Source organism: Lupinus angustifolius, chromosome LG07 (genome assembly GCF_001865875.1).
Source record: "Lupinus angustifolius cultivar Tanjil chromosome LG07, LupAngTanjil_v1.0, whole genome shotgun sequence".
NCBI classification, from domain to species: domain Eukaryota; kingdom Viridiplantae; phylum Streptophyta; class Magnoliopsida; order Fabales; family Fabaceae; genus Lupinus; species Lupinus angustifolius.
Window position 1 is genome coordinate 5,429,599 of NC_032015.1, and position 19,983 is coordinate 5,449,581.

Genomic DNA, 19,983 nt, shown 5'->3' on the forward strand with positions numbered 1-19,983 from the left:
AGAGGGAAAGTGGAGCGAAAACTCGCAGTAAGGCCCATCGCAGCACATACAATTGCTACAACCAATGCATCAGCTGAGAATTCCCAAGTGATATCTCTCATATATATTAGACTGGAGATCACCACAAAGCCAAGAATATTGTTCATGAAAACTGATCCATAAATCTGTGTTGTACCCATTTTTTACATAAATATGTAGTTCGAACAGATTGGTGAAGTAAATAATGTGAATTTGTATCCAAGTTTATCTAGGGAGGGTGTGTCTAATTGCTGTACTTTTCTTGTTTTTGCCCTTGGGGTCTAATTATTTGTTTTTTAAATTGTACAAAGTTATTGAATAAACATTGATTTTTCTTACCTTCTTTGTGGAACTTGATGTTATCTATACAAGAAGATTGTGCCATTAATTTTTAGGATCTCAATGATCATGTTGCAGTTTTTTAAGCCATATAATTTTTGTTTGTAGATATAGATGCAAACTAGTTTCTGCTGATTAACAGAACATTAGAAGAAAAAGCAGTAATCTACTCTTGTTGTCAATGCTCAACTATGCAGTACGGTTTCCTAAGGTTTCAGAACTACTACTTTGCTTGGACCATCACCTTTTTTGTTTATTTAAAAATCGTGCATATTTGATAATCACATAAGTGCTATCTTTTTCACTACTATAACTACATGCTCCTCCTCTTTTCACTACTTTATAAGTAATAATATTTCATTTTTGTACGGTAATGGTTAATATGAAGCTCTTCTTCCAAGTTGAAAATTGCTGTTATTCCTGCAAGATCAAGGATTTTTATAGTTTTTCTATGATGAACAAATGTTCTCATGTCTTGCTAAATTGCATTTAAGTGGACTAAAGGCTAATGTATCGAATCATTGTCAAAAGCAAAGTAAAAAGGGTGGAAAACTTGAGGAACAGACTCAATTGCCACAGATAATAGTCACCTTTTGGTCGTTTCAATTTAGCATACCACTATAAATCACCATGTCAGGAAATTGTCAACATGGTTTTCCCATGATGAGGACTGATCCATAGTAGATCAACATTCAATGTCTCTCTATTAGCATGGAAGATAGTTGTAATAGACATTTAAACAAAAGCTATCCTATAAGAAAAACAGCAGAGGAACAATCACCTTATCAAATTAAAATAGCTTATGCATGCAATATATTCATTAAACTATAGTCATCAGCTTCTGTGTATTGTTGTAGATAACAGCATAATCAGTTAAACCTGAATGGGCCCTATAGCTCTTTGTGTGGTTTTCGTTTTAATGCAAGAAGACAGCCAAAGTCTAACAATTATTATATCAAAACCAAAATACCAAATTATAGTATTTGCCTTAAAGTGTAGTTTGTTGTTCTAGCCATCTTTGCATTATCTTGTCCCACATCGACCACAATGTGACTCATTCTAATATTTATAAAGCTTCTGACAAGCATCTCAGTTTGCCGAGTTGATTAACACCAGCTTGTAACCCAAGTGGGGGCATCAAGGTGATGGAACAGTTCCATGGCTTGTCTGGTTGGACTGTTGAGTGCATTATGATTGGCTTGCCCACTCCAAGTTGAGAGTTGATTCATGTGACCTGAGCTAAGGCACAGGTCTCATGGGTCCTAGACTAGAGGACACAGCGTGAGGCTGGCTTCACAGAGCAGCGATAACCTCTGGCTCTCAACAGTGGAGGGATAACAGGCTGCAGCACTACCAGTCCATTATGACCTGGTGAGCCTGGCTGCTTGAACCATCACCTTTTTTCTTCAAGTTATTTGAGAATCAGGTGCTGCAAGGTCAAGGTATAGTATAGAGACACGACTTAATTATAGAGTTTTGGAAAGTTTAAGAAGGGAACTAAAAGTTAATTATATATTTATCAAGCTGGTTCTGGACCATCCCTCTTTTGAGGTTATTCCATGTGACTTGGGTTTTCCCTTTATAAGTCATCTAATCTAAGACTACAGGGGCAGCAAAGTTTGCCCTTCTTTACGCACTCCAATATTTTCACATTCCTATGTCCCACACTGTTTATTTGGATGATAAAGAAAGTATTTATATAAGAGAAGCATGCAACAGGGTATGTCCCTTCGGGGACATCTGATAAAATTGGAACGATACAGAGAAGATTAGCATGGCCCCTGCGCAAGGATGACACGCACAAATCGAGAAATGGTCCAAATTTTTTTCTCTCACAACTCTTCTCTTCCTTTCGCAATTTATTTCATCTTTTAGGGTTTGGTCACTATCAATGTTTGTTGTCCGATTGTTCGTGGTCCAGTTCATAAATTGTTCGTTTTTGTTGTTGTTCCTGGATGTTAATTAGAAGCATAATTGTTGTGACCTATCTCAGATCTAAATTTACTGCTATAGATATAATAATTACTGGGTTTGAAGAAAAGTGATTACTTCAGTGTTGCTTAGTTTTGGCATCCTTTGCAGAATGGCAACACTGCTATGTTACTGCATATGTAATAAACGTTTATTAACGTTGACTTGAGTTTGAAAACCTTGAATGAGCGTGAAACTGCTTGGAATATTTGTAATAGGCTTTTGGCATTTTTTGTGAGGAATAGGTGTCACCTGAATTTTTTTTAGTTTTCTATGAACATGGTATCAAGATTTTAGGACTAGGAGAAGGAAAAAATTTAAGGGTCATTGGAACTGGTTATTTGTGGGGTTGGGATTTAGGGGCATTTGGTTGTTGTGTTATAACCTATTAACACAACTAACGTAGTTTGTTTTTAGCCATAGGTACCTTTATCACATCTCCTGGGCTATTAAACCTTGGTCGCTTTGTGTGATTATGCATGTGCTTTTTTAATAAACTTCCGATTTCCACATTCAATTTGCAGTTATGGTCTCTCTACATCACTGCAATTGATGAGTTTCTCAGACATGAAACCACCAGATGAGCTTCTTGAGAAATCAGCCTTCCAGTTTTTACATGAGTTGGCATAGGAAGCTCTTAGTATGGTTTTATACACAACAAAATCAGTTTTTTGTCCTTCTTATTCGTTTTGTGAATCCCTTCATTTTTTTCTCTCTGCATTTTTTAAAATCTTCATACATCTTTTGGTCATATCTCTACATATTAATGCCACTGCTGTGAAGTTGTTTTTTCACTCGTTTGGCATTATATTGTAAAATTGTTGTTGTTAATCGCGGATGGGGGATACTTTTAAGTAGTGAGCTTACCTTCTATATCCCGTTTTTTTCTTTTTTATATACTTTTTTGGTCATTCTATACTGCTATTGATTTTGTTTTGGGAGGCCATCACTTTCCACTTTCCACCCATTTTGACATTATAAAGTTACAACGATCACTTTCCACCTAAGTTTGTTTTGGTCAACTGATCCTTGTTTATCTGATCATTAGTTCTGGCATAATCATTAATACTATGCCAGTAAGTTTTGTAAATGCTAATGAAATCACAGCTTTTGCGAAGTGTCTCTGCTATTTACTTGTTTACTTTTTTATATATATATATATTTGATTTTCTTCCCTCATTCCTTAAGTCCCACAGGTTTGATCCTGTAGAATCTGATCCATTTTCTCATTGAGGAAAAGGTAGGAAATAAATCAGATTGATTTTTCAATCTGAAAGTATCAAAATGTTGCGAAACTTGTCCCTATTTGGTGTTACTTTGTAATTGCTGCTGTTGTGTGACAAGCACTTGTGCAACAGAAACTCAAAGTGGAAACATTTTAGCTAAGTTTCTAGTAGAGATATTCTAAAATACATCATATCTATTCACATTACCCTCACATCTGACAATAACATAATCAGAGAAAAAGGGCTAGCTAATCTGCCAGAACCATCATCCAGGCATGGGCTGAGCTCTAAGACTCCATTCAATTTCCTTTGTTTCTTTAATCATCATATTTTTCTCTAATCATATTTAGGTGCTTTTGTTTTTGTGCCTTATTAATCTGAGACAACTAATGGCATGCTTGGGCTTATTATCTAGATTGTTTGATAGAGAAATGTCAGTTACTTGTTACATTTACAGAGTCTAGACTCTGGAGGGCGGAGCTTTTGTTGTAATTTACTAGTTATAAATCTACACAAACAACTTGGTCTTCTCCTTGATTATAGAAAGTATATACTCTCGGAATAGTCAAGATTCTGAACATAGCAACCTGGTACCAGAAGCGACCAAGAACCATGGTGGACAATGCAGCTACTCATGGCATCAGTTCAACCAGCACTATCAATTGAGTGAGGTACAACTAACTGTACAAGTATTTGGAGTTTTAGCTGGGTTTGCACTGAACTAGGTGATATTTGTAGCTGAGTAGCTTTCTTGCCCCAGCATGGACAAGATTATTATTATTACCTTTCAATACATTTTTGCTTATTTGTCTTATGGAAAATCAGAAGCAAGTAGATCTGTGGCACCTGCGGAAATGAAACCTACTGCTCCATCTATATATGAATATGATTATCAGGTGAAGAGAAAAGTCTTTACTTATAGTTAATTCAGATTGCTTTGCTTGTACCAACGGGCGTTGGTTCAAGTGGTACATGCTTGAGTCCCCTTAAGCAAGAACCCGGGTTCGAGTCTTGCGGATGGAAAAAATGCTCGTTGGGAGAGTTAGCCCTACGTACCTGTGGATGTTCCCGGCTCGGACAGGATTGCCTCCGGTGCGAGATACCTGTGAGATACCCAAAAAAAGATTGCTTTGCTTGTATCCATTGTAAAAGTGCAGCACTGCATTGATAACTGTCTTGCTGCTCTCATGATTGAACTTTGATCTTTTGGCCTATCTGGTAATCCAGTAGAGCCTTATACATGACGTAGATTGTCTAACACATCATGAGATTATACTTCAGTAGTTTTTGGCATGCTGAATCTGGCAAACTGCCTAGCAATAGTTGGATACATGGGGAAAAGATGAGTTTCTGCTCATGATTGTCCTTTTGTTAGAAAAAAAAGAACCACTTGTGTTCTAAATCATCTTGCACTTGGAAGAAATAGAAAAGTGAGAACTGTAGTGAGTTCATCCCTGGTAAAAAATTGTGATATTCCAGTTTGAGTCTTTCTTTTCTGCTTTATAATTGCATCATCTTTATCTTTCACCATTCTTTTATACTAAATTTCCTTTTCATTTTCTTTCCTCTTCCATCTAGATCCATCAGATGAAAGTGAAACATTCCAGGAGGAGAAAGTACTATCCACATAGCTGCTTGAGTCCCTTGATGAAGTTACCAATGAGGTCCTTTCACTTGGACAGAATTTTCCTTTTGTTTAATTTTGATTTCTATGTTGATCATTCTACCATGATTATAGTTAGTAAAAAATGATAGCTTTGCTTTTTGCATAGTGTATAACAATCAAACTAGTATATATAAATTAATGAATGGAAATATCTTGATTATGTTTACATGTCCTGCTAGCATGTCATGACTGTGAAGAATGTTCACTTTTACTTAAGAAAGGAAATTTGGTATCCTCATAAAAACAAATATGGACAAAATGTCCTTGATTAAAACAGCACTTTTAGTATTTCTCTCTTTAGCAGTAAGTTGAACAGGTTGTCATATTTGGTTCTTCCATTTCAGAGTTAATGTAATTTTGTTAATGACTTGCAACAATTAAATATGACACTGAAGATATATTAATGGTTGAATCACGAACATGTTGATTTCTTTAATATATTTTATGACACTGCTCAAAATGTTCAGCAAACTATAAATCATCTTGTCCCCACAATAAAAAAGCTCATTTCTCTATTCCATATTTTTATTGTATAGTAAGAATCAATCTCAAATACACTCACAATATAGCGGCTACTAGTGTAATTTCTCGAAATTCCCACAATATGGCGTTATTAGTGTCAATTTTCGAAATTCCCACAATATGACGTTACTAGTGTCAATTCTCGAAATTCCCACAATATGACATTATTAGTGTCAATTCTCGAAATACCCACAATATTGCTCGCGACTACCAGTATCAATTTTCGAAATACCCACAATATTGTGACTACCAGTATCAATTCTCGAAATGCCCACAATATGACGTTATCAGTGTAAATTCTCGAAATACCCACAATATCGTGACTACCAGTTTCAATTCTCAAAATATCCATAATATGGCTACCCGTGCCAATTTTGAATTTCCCGCAATATGGCAACCCGTGTCGATTCTCGAAGTTCCCACAATATGGCAGTTACGAGTGTCAATTCTCAAAATACTCATAATCTCTAACTATCAGTGTCAATTCTCAAAATATCCAAAATATGGTGTTTACTTGTATCAATTGTCAAAATACCCATAATATTTGGCCACCAATGCCAATTCTAGTAACACATAAAGAAAGAAGGAAAAGGAACCTGAAAATGTTTCTGTAGAGAGGGGGGAAGAAAAATTGAGGAAATGCTTTCAACTAGTACAATTTTTCTTAACAAGGAAGCCTTTATTTATTAGGCGGAGACCGTCAACAGCCATGTCAACTCAACGGCCCAGAAAAATATCTCAAGATCTAACGGCCAAGATACAACCAACAGTCACATTGACTAGTTCTCTCTCCTCGTCCCGTAAATGCTAGCAACAATCATCTTAACTTGGTCAACACGTGTGTCAAGCTTATATTGACATGATAAACACTTAGCAAAAAATAAAAATTCTGTTGGGCTTAGGTTTTTCAATTCATACTACAAAGTCCTCTCTTTGTTCTAACATGTATGATATAGTGTATTAATATATCCAGAAGGTGTCCAAAATCTGTAGTTCTATATTTGTTCTTCGAACAGTGATGAAAGTGAGTGAGTATGTTCAAGTTTTGAATAATTTATAACTTCTCTCCTCAACCACTTGTAGTGCCGCCATTCTTAAAACATTGTTAATTTCTTCAAAAACTGTACCTTTAGGCAGCAAACTATTTGGAGCAGGCCAAATACAACACCGGCAAACTATTTGGAGTACATGAAATCACATTCTCTAGTGAAGCTGCATGCACTCTTCCATTTGACGAAGGTAAGTGTGGCAGGGTCAAAGTGGTCCTGAACTGAAACAAACAATTCAGATGCAATTTAAAAATATTAGGTTTCTTTCAGAAACTTACCTTTATTTAAATTAATATGTTCTTCAAACTGCAAAAGAATTTGAAATCTTTCAAGTCCAGCAGCAACACGTATTTGTGGTTCCAGCATGATGAATAACAAATTATTAGATTTTAGATCAGTACATGATTGATAATATTGTAGACATTGTTGAACCTCCTTCAGACTGACTGAAATCAGTACATGGCAATCAATATAAGATAAGGTTTTAATACATACTGGCATATGAAGATATTGTTCAAACGTGTTGGTAAAAAGTTTCAAGATATATTAATGTACACTTGATGCCATAAAGAAAATCAGACCTTTGAAAGACTAAGAAATAATAGAAGTATATGAATTATTGAACAAATAGTTCTTACCAAACAAAATAAATTCTAGAAGTATAAAAGAAGAATATTCACAAACCATTTTTGAAGACAAGAGCCAAAATGATTAAGAATAAAATTGCAACGTAATATGTAGCTAGGATAGACACATGTTGATGGCAAAAGAAATCAGGTTGATTCCTCAACGTACTAAATTCTGGTTATCACTCTCAAATGTGTTCCAAAGCACACTATTGTTTCTTAATCTTCTGGATCACTTGTTTTCCATCCATTTTAACAGAAACCGTTATGCTCTACAAAACTACCACGTTAAAATATAAAAGTGGGCCAAAAGTAGATATAATAGTCTTGAAACAGAAGGCCAGAAGGGTGGTAGGTTGACTACAAAACTTGTTCTGCTCCCCCTGCCCAGGACTTCACTTTGTTTTTTCTACCTACAAAATAGGAAATATTCAATAAGTAATGCCTTTTTAAATTATTTTTAATGTGTCCCTACAACTTGCCTTGAAAATGAACCCTTTTATTCGAAGATGGTTAGACGCAGGCAGTGATTTAAGATAACATAAGAGAGCAGTATAAGACGATACCTTCTACGATGCTCAGGGAGATCATTAAAGTAAGCATGCTTCAGAGCACCTTCGACAGAAGGCCTTCTTTTTGGATCCGGGCAAAGCAACATCTACCAAGAAAAGAAACGGAGCATAAAAAGGAAACACTCTGCTAGCAAGTAGCAATAATGGTTTTCTTTCCTTGCATTCTAAGCAAAAAGCAAGGGAGAGCCAGGGATATAGAATGAAACGGTCTTTTCTTTTAAATTTATTCCTTGGGTTGGACAAGCAGTAGTTAACTCCTCAAGATAATGTCACCCTCAAAGTCAAAATTAAAGGAATTGTTCTAACAGAAGCTCATGTATTGCTAGACAATGTTTAGCATGGATTTAGAATAGGATGAGATCGAATAGTATATACCATTGCATATGCATTCACAGGGTAGATGAGCCCACATGCGTTAACTCTAGTGGTATCAGTCAAGCCCTACAGGGATTTCTTGATCCTAAGATCGAATTTAACATGCATTTTGGCCTATTATTCCCCTCCTCACACCAGGTCATCGAGACCTCCAATGTAACAAAAGCCAAATTATGGAGCAAATGAAACTCACTTTAAGAAGATGAAGGCCTTGTGGTTCAAGATCAGCAAAAATAGTTGACAGGTCCATTGGATGAAATTTGGCATAGGATTGAAGGTGAGTAAATTTTGAGACTTGCGGCCACGTATCCTCAGTGGGGGTCCCTAACATTCTTTCATATAGAAAATCCTTATTGGTTCGATTGCAAGCAAGAAGACAACTAAATTGTTTATATATAGGCCACATACCTGAAAATCGCCTCTAATTCATCAAAACAATTACCAGTTCCGAATATAGGCCGTCCAGTTACCATCTCACCAAATATACAGCCAACAGACCACAAATCAACTGCAGTTGAATATTCACGGGAGTCAAGCAAAATTTCAGGTGCCCTGTAATAGCGAGTTGCAGGCTGTCAAGAGTTAAGAGTGAACTTGTGAGCTCCCAATACCCATTACCAAATAGAAGAATATATTATTTCTTACTAGCACAACATTTTAATAGACACCGTCACTATTTTTTATGATAGGATGAGAGCCAATAACAAATGTGTTGAAGAGTAGGTATTGATATTGAAAAAGTTATAAAAACAGGAAATAATTTATTTTGACATCAACAGTATGTATCCCATATGATATCATACGGGGTACTATTTTTTCTGTTGTTCTCTAATATTGTGATGCAATGACTATATACAATGATAATGTTCACATTGTGATGCAATGACTATAATTAAAAATAGAATAATAACGACAGAAAGTTGTGAGGGATTTGTGACTTGTAACAATTACAACAGGTGATCTTTTGCTATAAAACAAAGTTACACCAAAATCTAAAGAGTAAAAGGATAAAACTTGAAAATTTGATATAAACACCAATCCTACAACTGCATACTTATTTATCTCATAAATCCAAAAGTCAGAGATCTTAATGTTCCAAATAGTCAGCACTAAGTTATTATCTATTCAAGTTGGCTTATCCAAAATGATGATTGAATTAAAACTAAAGAATTCACTATTTGTATAATATAAATCAACACTCGTGCAATATTCACACTCATTTTTCATTCCTGACGTGTACCTTAACTCAGTAGATGAGATTATCTTAATATTTATCCACATTCTCACATCAGCCTATAATATCTAATTCATATTGTGCATAACTATATATCTGTGACAGTGTAAAAAATGTAAAAACGACATAAGGAAAAGGTTCAGCATTCAGCATCATACACGTCTAGTTAGTAGCATGTCTCCTCCAAATTCTCTAGCCAAACCAAAATCAGCAATCTTGATCATCATTTTAGAATTATCGATCAGCAAATTCGTGGGTTTCAGATCTCTGTGCAGAATCTTCTGCGCGTGACAGTGTGCCAGACCAGTGAGTATTTGCTGCATAAAGCTCTTCAACAACATGAACCAAAACCGTGTCAGTATTAAAATCCTATTATCATTATTATTATTTATAAAGTTGAAAATCTTCTTGTATACCTTTCTAATCCGAGGATCTTTAACGCCACGGTTACGCCTGATATAGCGACCAAGATCTTCATCAAGAAGCTCAAAAACGAGGCTAACATATGTTTCCTTGCTCGACACATTCAACAAACTGACACATAAAGCATTGAAAATTTTAAGTGAGCGATTGCACATAAAGATAAAAAGAGTCCAAGATTTATGCATCTGATACATAAGGAATTGAAGAATTGAAGTGAATCCGTTGCAGATAAAATAAAGAATCTAAGCAAAATAATTCAAGATTGATGCAGTGTACCGGACAATGTTGTCATGTTTGAGTTCTCGAAGGAGCGAGACTTCTCTGATGAGGAAAGATGGAACGGCATTCCTATCGTGTCGAAAATCGATCTGCTTAATGGCGACGATTTCACCGGTTCTCATATGTTTGCACTTATAAACACGGCCGAAACCGCCTTCTCCGAGAGTCTCCATAACCTCGTAGCAGCATTCTTCATAATCGTGTCTTTTGCTTGGGAGAGGAGGACGACGAAAGAGCGTGCGTTCTACCAGGCGTGTGAACCTGGTTGAATAGAACTTGCAAGATCAGAGAATGAAATCGAATAAGAAAAAATATTTGAAATCGAGAAATTAGAGGAAGTGTGATGAGATCAACTACTTACAGGTTATGAGAGGAATTTGCGTCTACGATTTCTTCTGCCATTCTTGAATGGAAGCGGAATCAGAGAAAGAATCGAAAAGATAATAGAGAGAGAGAGGGGGGGTGAGAATTGATGAGAACGGAAGAGGAATTCGGAAAGTGTGAACGGCTACTGATACTGTTGTTCTTCAACTATTAAGGATGACATTTCCCGCCAAAGAATAACAAACTTTACGGTTACGAAGTAGGCCCCTGCCACGTTGTACTGTCTAACCCATTGTAAGAAAATTATAAAAATTAAAAATAATATTTTTATATTATTTATTAAATCTCATGGAGAAGTACACACTTTGGGACAACTACTTTATTTTCAGAAAAAACTTAGTATAGAAAGATGTCTTATTTATCAAATCATATCTATACTATATATAAAGGCAAAATATGGTGTAATTTCCACCATGGTGTAATTTCTATTTCTTATTTTGCCCTTCACATTATTTAATTTTTACAAAAAGACCATATAATCATAAATAAACACCACCAACACATTAATTAACTATATCTTTCACATTAAATTGGAAATTATCATAAATACAAAAAAATTATAACAAATTCATTCTAATTCTAAAAATAAAATATATAAAAATTGAATACGTAGTACCATGTAATATTGACCGACACACACTAGTAATAATAAAGCAAGAACTAAAAAATAATAAACTTTTAACTTTTTTAATTAACCTAAAATATTTTATTTTATTTAAATAAATATATCTTTATTCAGATGTACATAACATCACAACGTGAGTCAAGTGTCAACTCTATAAAACAATGTCACTTCCTCCTTAACTCCTTTACATCTTCCTCTAGAAGAGTCTAACACTTACATCACCACCCCCTACCACACTGTCTTCCTCCACCATGGCACTTTCACCACTGTCGACAACAAATAATTCTACTAGTTGCCTCCATTCTGGACCCAACAAACACTATCACAGTTCTCCTTCGTTTTGCTTGAACCGCCACATCCCCTCGCATATCTTTCGCTATGGGCAATCCTAGTTTCAGATTTGTGGTTCCAATGTTACTGATGATTAGATATTAATCGCCTAATATTTTATAGAGGGAAACTATGTTTGAATGAATTCGTTCTTCAATGATGCAATTTTATGTATATTTTTTTTGTAGATAATAGACCTTTGTTTATTACATCATAGCCTCCTATAGTATTCACTTTATAAGTTACAACATTTTTTCAGCAAGTTAAACATTATAACTATGTAACATAATTAAGCACTATGCATTCTTAACAAAAATTTCATCACCTTTTTAAGCATGATCTTTCATATTAAAATGTCATAAAGTATATTCTCCTATATTTGGTTGGTACAAAAAGGAGCACATATGTTGCTTCACTTTTTATACTACTCTATGTACCATCAATTTTGAATAGTTAAAAAAAATTTATTTAAGTTAAAATTATAATTATTAAATATTTTTTTATCCAATCATACATATTGACACATGGAGTAACATAAATTACTCGCACACTAGATGTGGTCACAGTACATTGAAAACTTTTGATATCCCAGATGTCACCTTAGGTTGGGAAAGTCACTGACATCCTGTCATTGTGGACCGTTTGTTCAATACGACATCCCAGATGTCATTTTATTAGGATTAATTAAATGTACTCAATTTATTTATTAAAAATTAATTAAATAATTAGGTAAGCAGGATATATTGGGATTGGGAAAACAATAACGATAAAAGAATCATGCGCGTGTAATGAAGAAGAAAATAATTAACGCAAATGTATGAGTAGAATTTTGAAGATTGTTGCCATAATTTGAGAAGAGACAATTAAATTAAGTTATTAAACAAAGATAGACCTTGAGAAATTTTAAATCACAAGTAGGGAAACATGAGTTCACTTATCGTGGAGCTTAACGCTTTCACATCATGGCATGATGCAAATGAGTAACCAAATTTAGATATTAAAGTTATGAGTAACCAAATTGAACCCATTGTAAGACAACGTTTTTCAATTTTCACTTTTTTTTCCTTTTAAACAAAAGTCATATAATGAGAGGGTGGAAAAAACATAATAGCTGGTGGTCAAATACAACAGTCTTATGCTAATGTGAATACGTAATCATTTTTTGGGGTTAAATGGCAGAACAATAGCAGCACATGAAGAAAATATTGAGTGCTGATTACTCATTGGAAGGTGCATCCTCAGCATGAACACTTCCCCCTTCTATAAAACAGAAAACACATGACAATTTAGTTTTACTCTGAAGAACTTGAGATAAGGGAGACAGAAAGATATATTTGCCGAAAAACATACCTTCGTCCGAAGGAGCATGAGGAGATTTCCGGTAACGTGTCTGCTGCTGTGTTGGCTGAAACATCAAAAGAGAATGATTCTACACTTGTACTCAGTTATTTTAACACAACATTTGTTTGTTCCAATAATGCTACGCTCCGCAATAAGTTGGGAAGCAAAATGCTAGCAACACACTTTTTCGCACTTTCTTGTTCTGTCACATCTCATACTCCTATTTTTAAATCATATTCTAAATAACAAGTGGCGCGTGTTAAAACTTAAAAGTAGTGAATGAGCTGCTAACATTCCTCCCGAACACTTCAAATTTAGCAATAGGTCAATAGCTAAGCTAAGCTAACAGTTCAATTGATTTCTCTCTTTCACTTGGTTTGGAGGGTTTAGCAAAAATCAAATCACACATTTTAACAAAATACAATTCAAAAAAGTCAAAGAACATCAACTAGCATGCCTTTTAGACAACAGAAGAATAACTGTTATGATTGTCAAGCTCAAAAAAGCATTGTAATTATCTATGAAGTTCGGACATGAGAGTATTACTGTAACAGTTAAATACCTGTAATTTAGGCCGAAGGGCCTCGAGAGGTCCCTTAGGTTTCTGAACACCTTGCTGTTTCATGTGGATGGTACAAAAGAGAGTTAAGAAATCAATTTGTAAATATTCTACTTCAATGTAATTACTACACAGGTGTGTTTTCCAGAAGTACCTTTCCAAGTGCCCAATCAGCAGAATCGAAGTATGCACGTTCGTGATCCTGCCATAAAATGGAGAGCAAAAATCACTATATTTTCATGGGAATGAGTCATATTGATTTCATAAACTGAAGTTACAAAGAAATGTAAACAAACACCGATGCATGTACCTTAGATATGAGTGGTGGCTTTTTGGGCATAATTCCTCCATATTTTTTCTTTACGGCTACCTCCTAAAAGATTTATGAAGAGAAATAGACACATTATATGAAATTATACTGGTAGGGAAAAAAAATATTGAAGTAAGGAAATAATCTTGCACAAAATCACTTATATGAAGGAAGACAAGATCTGCATAAAACCTGATGCTCGGATGAAGGCATTTTAGCTGACTCGTCGGGCACATTTACATCCATCTGTCCTTGTTCTTTCTTAAACTGTAGCTCCAATAACAGGCAAATTTAGAATATAACTTTCAACTACATGAAATGCCACAGTTGTTAATAAGCTTCAGACTATAATAATAGTTGCAAATCTGTTCAGACTGCACAAAACGCCACAAACTAGTTTCCCCCTCATTGAAATACGAATTTGAACCAATATCATCATCATCATCATAGCCATCACAATCAAACTCATTTCATGACACAGACAAGGTAAATCAGTTCAATCCCATAAACATCAAACCATTAAATTTGTTAGTGAAACAAGGAAGAGTTTGTTTGGGCATTGGCTGAATAGTGATCGGCTATATGGACCAACCAACAACATAATGTCCGATCGAAAATCACGCTTACAGGCAAACCACTTACAATAGTCCTTCGTAATAGTTTCACACTTTCACTCCCCTATAGTTTTTCATGATCTCTCATTCTCTCTACCTCTAATTATAGGTTACCCCCATATGATTTACTCTCCTTACTGAGACTTCAACGTGTCTTCTCCATACATGCCCAATTGATCTATTGTAAGATTCTACCATCTTTTATAGAATAGAATGATGCTATAAGGGAAGCGTACCCTGATCCTCACATCAACTGCACAGGAATGTTTTGGAAAATCATAAAACTATTGTACAACGTAAGCGCTATCACCAGATTAAACACACACACACACACATTAAGCAGTTTACAGGGACGCTGAAACAATAGTCAATCCTTAGCAAGTGAGACTGATCATATTACACAGGCTCCACAAAAAAACATCACTTCCTCAATGAAACATTGCCAAGATTACAAGTGACAGGCAAAAATTGCAATCAAAGAGACCAAAACAATTTCCAAATCGAGACCGGCAACAGAAAACAAGATGGTGTGAGATCCGAATAAGTCGAAAGTTAACTGGGCACCACACGATAGCAAATCTATCTCATCATTAACATTAAGTAATTGCAAAACACTGTACAAATTAACATACAAAAAACACAAGTGCGAAGCTCTGTATGCATAAAAACAAACTTTAACATTAAAACATTGATTCTGAAGCTCAATACCCAACACCAATCAACACTTGCCTCCAGACACATAAAAGCATAATTGGTTAAACTATGGAATCTGAATCATCAAATTAGCATAGTTTTTTTTAATTGAACAGAAACTTTAAACTAATGCTTTAGATTTGAAAACCCAAAAGAGAAAACATTCAAAAAATAAATCACTGAGATGGTGAAAGGGAAATAGCAGATCCAAGGAAAGAGAACTCACCGGAGCAGTGGGCCCGCAATCGGAATCAACGGTGGCTCCGAATGACAATCAATGACCCAATGTTTTTAGCTTTTCAATCTATCTGCAATGATCCTCTTGCGGTCTTGCCGTTGTCTTAGATCGCATGGTTCATATATTTTATTATAGAGAAAATGATGTATACACTGACTGTTATTATATCATTCAATATTCATTTTCAATCATCAATAACTTTCTTCAGAAAAAAAAGTAATGTAAATGAATATAGATAATACACTGATTGTATATACAGCTTTACACTGTAAGTTCTAGATTTAATAATCTTTATTATATTTGATTTTTATTTTAAATAACAAATTTTATATACATTTGAAAAATAAATTGGTGTGCATCAAGGTATATAACTATATATTATATATTTCTAGTGCCTAAAACATTATTTTCTAGTGGAACATCATTCACCATCTTCAAAGAGTTCTAATTCGAATTATTCAACCACAAACTATTGGAACTTTAAGAGATGTTGATTTTATTAATTCGAACTATGGAATATTTAAAATATATTCATGTTTGACTTCATATTAATAGTCATTTCATTACTCGATCAAACTATTTGTGTAAACTAAATGTACAACTTATGATTTATTGAGGACAATCTTATAATTAGGAGAGTCACTTGGAGTTCATATTTTTGGAAGGAAATTATGAAAGTTTTTAGTTTATTTATTTGCTTAAGTTTAATAAATGATAATTTATTCTCATGGGTAGTGTTAGGATTTAATTCTGTCTTATGAGTTATTTCATTTAAATATTCAAGTGTTTAATTCAATTATTCATGTAATATGAGTTGAGAAGTTAATTAAAAAAGATAATGTGGAAATAAAGATCTAAAATCTAGCATGTTTGATTTATGAGAATTAATCTTATATTCTTGCTTAGAGATAATGTGAAAATTAAGTTGATTTAATCATCACAATTCAGTCAGTCAGAAGTCAAATTCAATTTGGCAAACTTTGACATTGGAGATCAAACAAAAACGTGGAAACCAAGTCAAGCAAGCAATTTCAACTCAACCAACCTAATTTGATGCACATAATCAGTTAAGATCTTATCTACATGATTAATTAGGAATTATATTTTGTTTATTAGAAGAGAATTATGATTCTATCTTAGTCTTATCTTTATTCAGCAAGGCAAATTACCTATTTATATTTTATTTGATCATTAATAAAAGTTAAGTTTGTTTTTTAGAAAAATTGGATTGGATTCCTAAAGTTGAGTCAAAGCTCCTTAATTCGAACTTATCAAGACCCTTATTCTTGTGGCGTTCTAAAACTCATCACCCTCTTAGTGTGACGTCTAAATTCTTATCAAAGATCATTCCTTTTGGTGAATATCATAGACTTATCAAGCTCTTAAGCTTGTGGCGTCTCCATCTTCATATCTTTTCTATTTTCCCCCACAAATCTATCATAAAATTCTCTGTCAATACCAAAACCGAATTCTGATTTATAAAGCTCTTAATTTCAAGCTAAAACGATCCTACAATCAAATACATTCCCTTGTGTTTATGTTTTATATATTATTATTGTATTATTTATCATTTATATTTAATTATTGGTTCTTCAAAAATAAAATTCAAATCATCAATAAATCATATACTAAATATATGTAAATTTTTATATTAATAGTGCATAAACTTTACATTCTATTTTTTAATGTGGTGTGAGGAATTTCATTTCACTTGGATAATGTTTTACCATATCATATCGCAATCACGATTCCTCCAGTAAATTCCATGCCACGTGGCACATATTCGATTATTACTATCTTCTTGATACTATTACTGCTACCTTTTTATTTGAGGAACATGAGTACACTTGAACATAACACAAAAGCATTAGGATCATAAGCACAAGTAGAAGCTAAAGCTAGAAATCTCACTTGAAAATGGCATCTTCTTCAGTCATGGCTTCTGTGACCATAAAACCAGTTCCTTTCACTGCTCAGAAATTATCACCAGTTAGAGGGCTTCCCTCTCTTGCAAGGACTTCATCCTTCAAAGTTATGGCCAGTGGTGGCAAGAGGAAGATCAAAACTGACAACCCTTATGGTTAAAAACCACTTTTGATATATAAAAAAAATACATGCATATGATGTATAATATGTGCATGTGCATTATTCAAACCTCTTGATACAACTCTTTTTAATTCTTATTTTTTCTGTTTCTCTTTTAGGAATTAATGGTGGTTTGAGCTACAAGGAAGGAGTTGATGCATCTGGTAGGAAAGCAAAGGTTTGTGCTCCACCAAAATTTTGTAGGAAAAGTTGTGTTTGACTTCATGATCTTTTGTATATTGAAAAACTCACAACAACTTATAATAGTCAATTTGTGACTAATGAACTATTATTTTTAAATATAAATGGTAATAAGGGTAGGTTATGTCAAGTAACAAAGTAAATAAAAAGAATTTCTGAATATAATTGCATATAATAGGTTGTCATGTTATAGTTTTAGTTGAAGTTGCTATCTTTTAGTGCTTTCTGGATTATTTGGAAGATATCATACTTTCTAACTTCGAATCTTCACTTCAGGGAAAGGGTGTTTACCAATTTGTGGACAAGTACGGTGCTAATGTTGATGGATACAGGTAAGTTCCATCTTTTAGAACTCTTATGTTAATTTTCCTTCACTCACAAAGCCACAAATAAAATGTGCCATTTAGACACTTTATTTTATCAATTCATGAAATTTACTATTTTGTGATTGACAAATTTGGTTTGCATGTCAAGATCTTTAAAGTCTACAGTAATTATACAGTTCAATACAAACTGTTTTGCAGTTGCAAAACATGTTCATAATCCATATAAGCATATAACATATTATTCAGGAAATCACAAGCACCAATTTAATGTATTGCATATGAAGTTCACTATTAATTATTTTCATCATATGATAAGTCATCTGATCCATTTGGCTATGCATCATGCAGTCCTATCTACAACACCGATGAATGGGCTCCAAGTGGTGATGTCTATGTTGGAGGTAAGTAAATCATGCTTTCGAATCTTGAGATACAAACACATACCTATTAAGTTACTTGTTTGATCATTGTGCTTATTTTTTGTATGACTTTGTTATATTTCATGTTACCATTTTAGTGATAATAGAAACTGTAGTTACGTGAGACCATGCTTGACTTGACTCTATTGTAATGGATTTGTAGACATTAGTAGTATTCTGGGAAGTCCCCATTTTGTTTCAAATTTTGGTGTTAAAAGTTTTAGTATAATTATAATCTTTTATAAACTAATATCCCATTTTTCTTGATATTTTGGCTTAAACATAATATAAACTAAAAAATAGTATTGATATTTTGTTTTGAGAGTGGATCCACTTCGGGAATCCAAATCCATTGACTAATTCAAATCACGTGAACTATTAGATTTTCATAGGATAGATGACTAAGATGTCTAGTAAAAAAAAATTAACTTACTCTTAAAGTAAGTAAATTTTCTCCCTTTTGTTTTTTTTATGGTTGATAATGAATTTGATGAATGCATGCAGGAACAACTGGCTTGGCTCTCTGGGCTATAACTCTACTCGGTCTTCTAGCTGGGAGCGCACTTCTTGTGTACAACACCAGTGCTTTGTCGCAGTAGATTTTCTCAAATGGATAATTGTAATTTACCTATAGCTTTTTCCATGCATCTGTCTACAAATAAATGAATTGTTCAAGTACTTTGTGGTATAACTCCTATGCTTAAAATTATGGATCTCTCTGTGTGTGCAACTTGTTAATATCATGCAGAGTTAACTAGTGTCAATTTTTTCCTCTCTGGGTTTACCCAAAATATATAGGTGTTTCAAAATGTGGACAGAAATGTATAGAACAGTGAAAGCCTAATCAAACTTGTCATGAAATAATCATTAAAAACTATTCTAATTTCTAGACTTGCACAATTGGTGTTCAAGAATAAAATATTTGTTAAATCTTTCCGTACTCATCCATCAGTTTTCAGTAAATTATGAAAGCCAATAGTTTGTATACGTAGGTTTAGGCACACCGTAAAAGTTTTAACACCAAATTCATGTTCTCAGAATTTTTAGAAAACCAAATTGGGATTTAGGGATCACATTAAGTTGATGTACATTTATAATCATCCACTTTAAAGAAAGTTATCACAAATATGAAACATAATAAATCACTTAAGAAAAATATTCTTGCATATTCTCTGATAATTCATGCTAATCTATGGCTTGGGGTACCCTGAATAATAGATTCATGTTAATAGTTGTTTAGGAATCACTTAGACCAGCAGTGTTGTTTAGACTACTGCTTTTATGCCAGCCGGCCACCACTCCTATCAGTGTTGGCCAGCCACCATTGGCCAGCCACATCGCATTTCCGGTCCTATCATACACGCTCTTCTTCTACAGAATCACCACAAGGTTACTCTAATGAGAGGCTTGAACTTTGAAACCCCAACAAACACAGGATTGTGTTTAGTCTCAGGCATGTCATGTACATTGCTCCAATGATAGAGTGAGGTCATTTTTCTTAGTATATACTCCATGAACTAAATTGGGAGCCGTGCAATTGTAGAGCTACCTGCCATGT

General features: G+C 34.1%; 3 protein-coding genes and 2 long non-coding RNA genes across 9 annotated transcripts; 3 read left to right on the forward strand and 2 right to left on the reverse strand.

The window, feature by feature from the left end:
* On the forward strand, nt 1,427-19,964 carry LOC109351979. The gene is made up of 4 exons (XR_002108310.1): nt 1,427-1,527; nt 6,995-7,001; nt 19,506-19,510; nt 19,955-19,964. It is a non-coding gene; the product is annotated as an uncharacterized LOC109351979 (long non-coding RNA).
* On the forward strand, nt 1,797-5,124 carry LOC109351978. The gene is made up of 3 exons (XR_002108309.1): nt 1,797-2,410; nt 2,853-4,475; nt 4,930-5,124. It is a non-coding gene; the product is annotated as an uncharacterized LOC109351978 (long non-coding RNA).
* On the reverse strand, nt 7,487-10,809 carry LOC109351971 (cyclin-dependent kinase A-2-like). 3 transcript variants are annotated; one of them, XM_019593706.1, is made up of 7 exons: nt 10,662-10,809; nt 10,298-10,561; nt 10,015-10,132; nt 9,757-9,927; nt 8,773-8,936; nt 8,558-8,696; nt 7,487-8,075 (listed from the first exon to the last, which is right to left on the reverse strand). In XM_019593706.1, exons 1-7 carry the CDS (start codon nt 10,700-10,702, stop codon nt 7,917-7,919), a joined length of 1,056 nt encoding a protein of 351 aa, XP_019449251.1. In that variant the 5' UTR covers nt 10,703-10,809; the 3' UTR covers nt 7,487-7,916. The 3 variants fall into 3 exon arrangements, with proteins under 3 accessions (XP_019449251.1, XP_019449252.1, XP_019449254.1); XM_019593707.1 differs by lacking the exon at nt 7,487-8,075 and adding an exon at nt 8,207-8,263; XM_019593709.1 differs by lacking the exon at nt 7,487-8,075 and having other exon boundaries at nt 8,566-8,688.
* On the reverse strand, nt 12,572-15,502 carry LOC109351976. Of its 3 annotated transcripts, XM_019593716.1 has the most exons (7): nt 15,383-15,487; nt 14,042-14,116; nt 13,850-13,912; nt 13,694-13,741; nt 13,543-13,596; nt 12,990-13,044; nt 12,686-12,899 (listed from the first exon to the last, which is right to left on the reverse strand). In XM_019593716.1, the coding sequence occupies exons 2-7, from the start codon at nt 14,093-14,095 to the stop codon at nt 12,856-12,858; spliced, it is 318 nt and encodes a 105-aa protein (XP_019449261.1). In that variant the 5' UTR covers nt 14,096-14,116; nt 15,383-15,487; the 3' UTR covers nt 12,686-12,855. The 3 variants fall into 3 exon arrangements, with proteins under 3 accessions (XP_019449263.1, XP_019449262.1, XP_019449261.1); XM_019593718.1 differs by lacking the exon at nt 14,042-14,116 and having other exon boundaries at nt 12,572-12,899; nt 12,990-13,047; nt 13,550-13,596; nt 15,383-15,502; XM_019593717.1 differs by lacking the exon at nt 14,042-14,116 and having other exon boundaries at nt 12,604-12,899; nt 15,383-15,490.
* LOC109351975 (photosystem II 10 kDa polypeptide, chloroplastic-like) lies at nt 17,207-19,163 on the forward strand. The gene is made up of 5 exons (XM_019593715.1): nt 17,207-17,474; nt 17,599-17,657; nt 17,957-18,012; nt 18,355-18,407; nt 18,930-19,163. The coding sequence occupies exons 1-5, from the start codon at nt 17,312-17,314 to the stop codon at nt 19,022-19,024; spliced, it is 426 nt and encodes a 141-aa protein (XP_019449260.1). The 5' UTR covers nt 17,207-17,311; the 3' UTR covers nt 19,025-19,163.

What these genes read in the sequence shown, in the direction of transcription:
- LOC109351971 (XM_019593706.1), bottom strand. Translation starts at nt 10,702, where the DNA reads ATGGCAGAAGAAATCGTAGACGCAAATTCCTCTCATAACCT. An exon ending in AAGATCCTCGGATTAGAAAG is followed by an intron (nt 9,928 to 10,014) that starts GTATACAAGAAG and finishes ATGTTGTTGAAG; the next exon opens with AGCTTTATGCAGCAAATACT. An exon ending in ACATGCTACTAACTAGACGT is followed by an intron (nt 8,937 to 9,756) that starts GTATGATGCTGA and finishes AACTCTTGACAG; the next exon opens with CCTGCAACTCGCTATTACAG.
- LOC109351976 (XM_019593716.1), bottom strand. Translation starts at nt 14,095, where the DNA reads ATGGATGTAAATGTGCCCGACGAGTCAGCTAAAATGCCTTCATCCGAG. An exon ending in AGCCACCACTCATATCTAAG is followed by an intron (nt 13,742 to 13,849) that starts GTACATGCATCG and finishes ATTTTATGGCAG; the next exon opens with GATCACGAACGTGCATACTT. An exon ending in CCCTTCGGCCTAAATTACAG is followed by an intron (nt 13,045 to 13,542) that starts GTATTTAACTGT and finishes TTGATGTTTCAG; the next exon opens with CCAACACAGCAGCAGACACG.
- LOC109351975 (XM_019593715.1), top strand. Translation starts at nt 17,312, where the DNA reads ATGGCATCTTCTTCAGTCATGGCTTCTGTGACCATAAAACCAGTTCCT. An exon ending in CATCTGGTAGGAAAGCAAAG is followed by an intron (nt 17,658 to 17,956) that starts GTTTGTGCTCCA and finishes TCTTCACTTCAG; the next exon opens with GGAAAGGGTGTTTACCAATT. An exon ending in GCTAATGTTGATGGATACAG is followed by an intron (nt 18,013 to 18,354) that starts GTAAGTTCCATC and finishes TGCATCATGCAG; the next exon opens with TCCTATCTACAACACCGATG.